We start from the raw sequence: 4,536 nt of genomic DNA, 5'->3' as shown, positions 1-4,536 counted from the left end.
TGAAGTAAAACCAAAAGCCATGAAGACGGCTTTCCGAACTGTGGAGCATTGAATCTCTCCCACTCCTTTTCAAAGCAAGATATGTATCAATAAATTTGTCCCCGCAGATTTGATAAAGAAACAATTGGACCAGGTCAAAGAGAACAAAAATGTGCGTAATGACCTCACCATCAAAACTACTTGCTGCCCAAAGACCAAGCAATAAATGAATATAAAATGAGCAATTTGTGTACGTGGAATTTTTAAAAGACGTCGTGTTCTATGATTGGGCGGCTACTTTGCCACGTTCAAAATGTATTTGGACAGTGATCAGTGATAATGGATAAAATTTCAGTCAAAGCCTCCATTTTGACCAGATTGGATGTTTGAATCCGGAAGAGGGGTCAATGCTTTAATTTGTATTGTTGAATGGTTATAAATTAGCCCTTCGACAATCTATTTTTGGGAATTTAGAAAAGATAAAAGCATAAGCATGGATATTGATAGCATTCGCCAATATTTGCTGGGAGACGCTGATGATATTTTCTCATTCACTGATGCCATTTATATTGCAGATACCAATTTTGGATCAGAGACGGCCATTAATCATAACTGGAATGAGATAGATAACGAAATAGTATCCTACTGCTCCATTCCTGAAATTCAGGAGGGGAACTCATCGGAGGAAGAGAAGTTTGCATGTCTTGTTACGTCGGTTTATCCGCTGGCTTGTACTGACGTACGTACCCAACCGCAAGATTTTCCTGCATGGGAAACAAAACGGCCTCCATGCAAAGAGACGGCGGCGGCTTCAAAGAGGAAGGCGGCGCCGCACTATAGGGGAGTGCGGCTCCGTCCGTGGGGGAAATTTGCGGCAGAAATACGAGATCCTGCTAAGAAGGGGGCCAGAGTTTGGCTGGGCACCTTTGAAACTGCGGAGGCGGCGGCGCTGGCATATGACCGCGCTGCTTTCAGAATCCGGGGATCAAAAGCACTGCTCAACTTTCCACTCCTCGACCAGCCGGGCAGTGAAGATTATCTGGCAGAGTCGGCGCAGACAAAAAAGAGGAGAAGAAAGGAGGAAACAATTGCACGGAGGTCTACTGAATGTTGTACTAGCTGAGCCAAGAGTGGGACAAATCACATACTTATAAATATCACACATTAAGGGAAGAATTAAGCTTAGGGAAAAAAAGTCAATTTTGACTATTTAACACTTTTAGTCGAGGAATTAAGCTTAGGGTCCGTTTGGTCATTGGAATTAGAATGGAATTGGCATTCGGAATTCTAAAAAAAATCTAATACATTGTTTGGGTCCGCACAATCAGAATTGGAATTGGAAAAAATTAGAATCCAGTATCCCCATTTGACCCCCAAAACCTTGATTTGGTATTCCAACTAAATAGGTGGAATTGATCTAATGCTTATTTTAATTCCAATTTTATAAAAGTGAGCATTGCATATAAAATGATATCAAAATATTTTCAAGTCCATCAAACATGTTTGACCAGTGCCAATGTTTAAATTCAAAGATCACGAAGGCCACAGATTCAAGCTTTCAGTGTCTTCCATCATTTTTTATAGCGATGACGATCTTCATTTGTCTCTCACAGATTGCATCTGAGAGATTCAAGATGAAAATTGCAAAGAATTTGAAGAAAAAGTAGTTGTAACAGATTAAGTAATCAAAAGCTTATTTTCGTAGATAAAGATTTTAAGATTGCGCTAGATTCCTATACAAAATGGGAGTGAAAGCACATTGTTCAGTTGGTCTACTCTGTGAATATTCATTTCCATTTCATAGATGTATTTTATATAAAATGTGGATTGCATATTTTGCTTCTATATACGGTTGAGAGGTACTTTCTTTCTTCCAACTGTGGGATCTATTAACTATTTAAGATAGCAGAAGAATTAGATCATGATGAAAAGGTCGACGAACTTGTTGAAGAATCTAGTGCCATGAAGAAAGAGTTCACAAGAAGTTTAAAATGCATGTTTGTAGGAAGTTTAAAATGCACTCAAATGTTTCTAGAAACTTTAAAACTTCTGTGCACAATTTTTAATAAATCATTCATTGATTTCAATCAAAAAGGATTTTTAAATTACATCAAATGTTATTGTTACCTTTCGCTCACCTGCCAAAGGTTTAAATTTTAAATGCTCAGCTCGTCCAATGGCTAGCCGCGAAAATATTATTTTATATGCCAAGATCGGACCTTATGATATATTTCGCAGCCCGCAGGATCTTCTCTGTCAGATTTCAGCAGGATCGACAGTCGACGCGATCTCGTCATTAGAGATGCACGGGAAATAGCGTCAGTGACATCGCGCCCAACTGACAAGTGTCTGGTGGGTCCGGCGAGCGGGCTACAACGGAGGGCGGGTCGGGAAAGTTTTTCGACGCTATGTCGCTATTGCATGCCGGCCAGAAAATCTCCATAGCGACATAGCGCTCGGCGAAAATGCTCACGGCGGTGGGCGACACGTTTCCCCGGGCTGGAAGTTTGAAAGATCGGCAAGGCGCCATGGCACCAACGAAAAACCGATGCATTTTCCGATGGCGACATAGCGCCCAATCGGAAAATCCACCATGGCAGGAAGTGACCAGGCACGTTGGGTCCCAGCAAGTACTTCGCATGAGCAGTCAGGAGCCCAGCACCACGGTGGCGAATCAGATGTAGCCACGTATTCATCAGTGGGGTCAAGGCAATACGGACCCTGCGAGTTGGTGCTTTGTCAGACCAGGGACGTGTTTCATTGGACCAATAAGGAGCGGCCACGTTCCCCAAGTCAGAGTTCAGTCAACATCACTAGTACATGGAAAGGCAAGATCTCCACTGTCGGATCAAGGCCGATCGACGGCAGGCGCCATCGCGCTATAGAAGAGCTGCGCGAGTCTTATGTTAACGAAATTGAGCCTCAAGGACACGCATCCTCGTGGGTCTAGGGATGTCAGCGAGGACTAGTCAGACCGTTGATACGTGGCCAGTTCTTATTCATCGATACGCTGAGAGGAATGATCTTCCTTGCACACCGTCAGATCGATTCAGATCAACGAATGGCGCCATCTCGCTATGGCAGAGATGCACAGGTTTTAACATGGCGACATAGCGACCATCCGCCACCTGTCGGCGGGAATCAGGTCTTACCAATCGGCGTCAGGAGAACGAATCAAATGACGACATGCGTTCAGCAAGCCCAGTAGTTTCGGGAGGAATGGTGAGTCTTCACGACCGTCAGATTAGAATAGATCTACAACTAGCATTGTCTCGCTATCAAGAATAGCTCGGTAGATAACATCAGCGACTTGGCGCCCTTGCGCCACGTGTCCTGGCGGGACCGCATTTCATGCTGCCGACGCAGTTAGGTTCAAGGTGACCGACAGACCAATAAGCTAACTCCACGTTTCGGCGGGCCCGGTGAATCATAAAAGAGGGAGGGTCGTGGGAGGTCAAGTTTTGCGACCGTCAGATTAGAATGGATCGGCGGCAGGAACCATCTCCCCATGGCGAAGCTGTAAGATTTTTAGTATAACGACATGGCGCCCTTTCGCCACGTGTCGATAGGGCCAAGTCTCGCCAGCATGCATCGTTGAGGTGGTGCCAAGTGGAATGGGCCCAGTCGCAGATTGAAAAGTTCGCGACAGGTCAGAAGTCTCACGACGGGCAGATTGCATCATCGAAAAGGTGTACCGACGGCAGTTAGTGTTCCAGTGAATCAGGAATAGCCACGTGTGCTAGATCAAAATGCAAACATGAGGTGGCACCAGATCTCAGTTCGACCAACACAGCCACATGGCAAGTCTTCACGATCGTCAGATCTGCAGGGATCTACGGCTGGCGCTATCTCGCCATTGAGAACTGCCCAAGAGTTAACGTTGGCGACATAGCGCCCAGGCGCCACGTGTCTTGGTGGAACCGAGTTTCACGCAGCTGGCGTAGTAAGGATTAAGCGATCGTTGGACCACTGAAGGATTGCCACATATGCCAGATCAGAACATAGACATGAGGTGGCACTAGATCTTCAACGCGGCTAGCGTAGTCAGGGGTTGAATTTTGAGCTGTCAGATCTGCAGAGATCAAGGGCAGGCGCCATCACGCTATGGGGAAATTGCACGAGGTTTGCCATAGCGAGTTGGAGCCTTTCTTCCACGTGTCCTTGGGGCCCAGGGGGGGATGCGCAGTTAACATCACAGTTATGATTGACAGTTAAGTTGCCAAGTCAATGATACAATCAGGTTGGGGCGTCACGGTCACAGTTTGGTACCACCCCGGACAGAGATAAGTGTTGGGTGTTATGTCACTATTAGGAACTTCAGGGCATGGCGCCCATAGCGACATAGCGCCCAGTCAAACATAAAGGTGTGGTCAGCGCATGAAGAGGACTGCCAGGGTGGCAAAGGGGAGGAAAGTGATTGCCCCACGTGGCCTAGTCAGCATGTGGACCTGGTTGACCTTTTTGACCCTGCTGTTTCGTGAACCAGAAAGGATAGAAATCATTTATTTATTTTTTTTCGTGGATCTGATTTCATAATCAATTGCCACCAACTCAGAG

General features: G+C 45.7%; 1 protein-coding gene across 1 annotated transcript; it reads left to right on the top strand.

Moving 5' to 3' along the window:
- Positions 1-457: 457 nt before the first annotated feature.
- LOC149550953 (ethylene-responsive transcription factor 5-like) lies at positions 458-1,536 on the top strand. The gene has a single exon (XM_089789602.1). The coding sequence runs from the start codon at positions 473-475 to the stop codon at positions 1,100-1,102; it is 630 nt and encodes a 209-aa protein (XP_089645728.1). The 5' UTR covers positions 458-472; the 3' UTR covers positions 1,103-1,536.
- The last annotated feature ends 3,000 nt before the right edge of the window (positions 1,537-4,536 follow it).

The sequence above is a fragment of the Cupressus sempervirens genome, chromosome 6 (assembly GCF_028749045.1).
Source record: "Cupressus sempervirens isolate cs-2001-9-10 chromosome 6, ASM2874904v1, whole genome shotgun sequence".
In the NCBI taxonomy this organism is placed as follows: Eukaryota; Viridiplantae; Streptophyta; class Pinopsida; order Cupressales; family Cupressaceae; genus Cupressus; species Cupressus sempervirens.
This window is presented reverse-complemented; position numbering and strand designations above follow the sequence as displayed.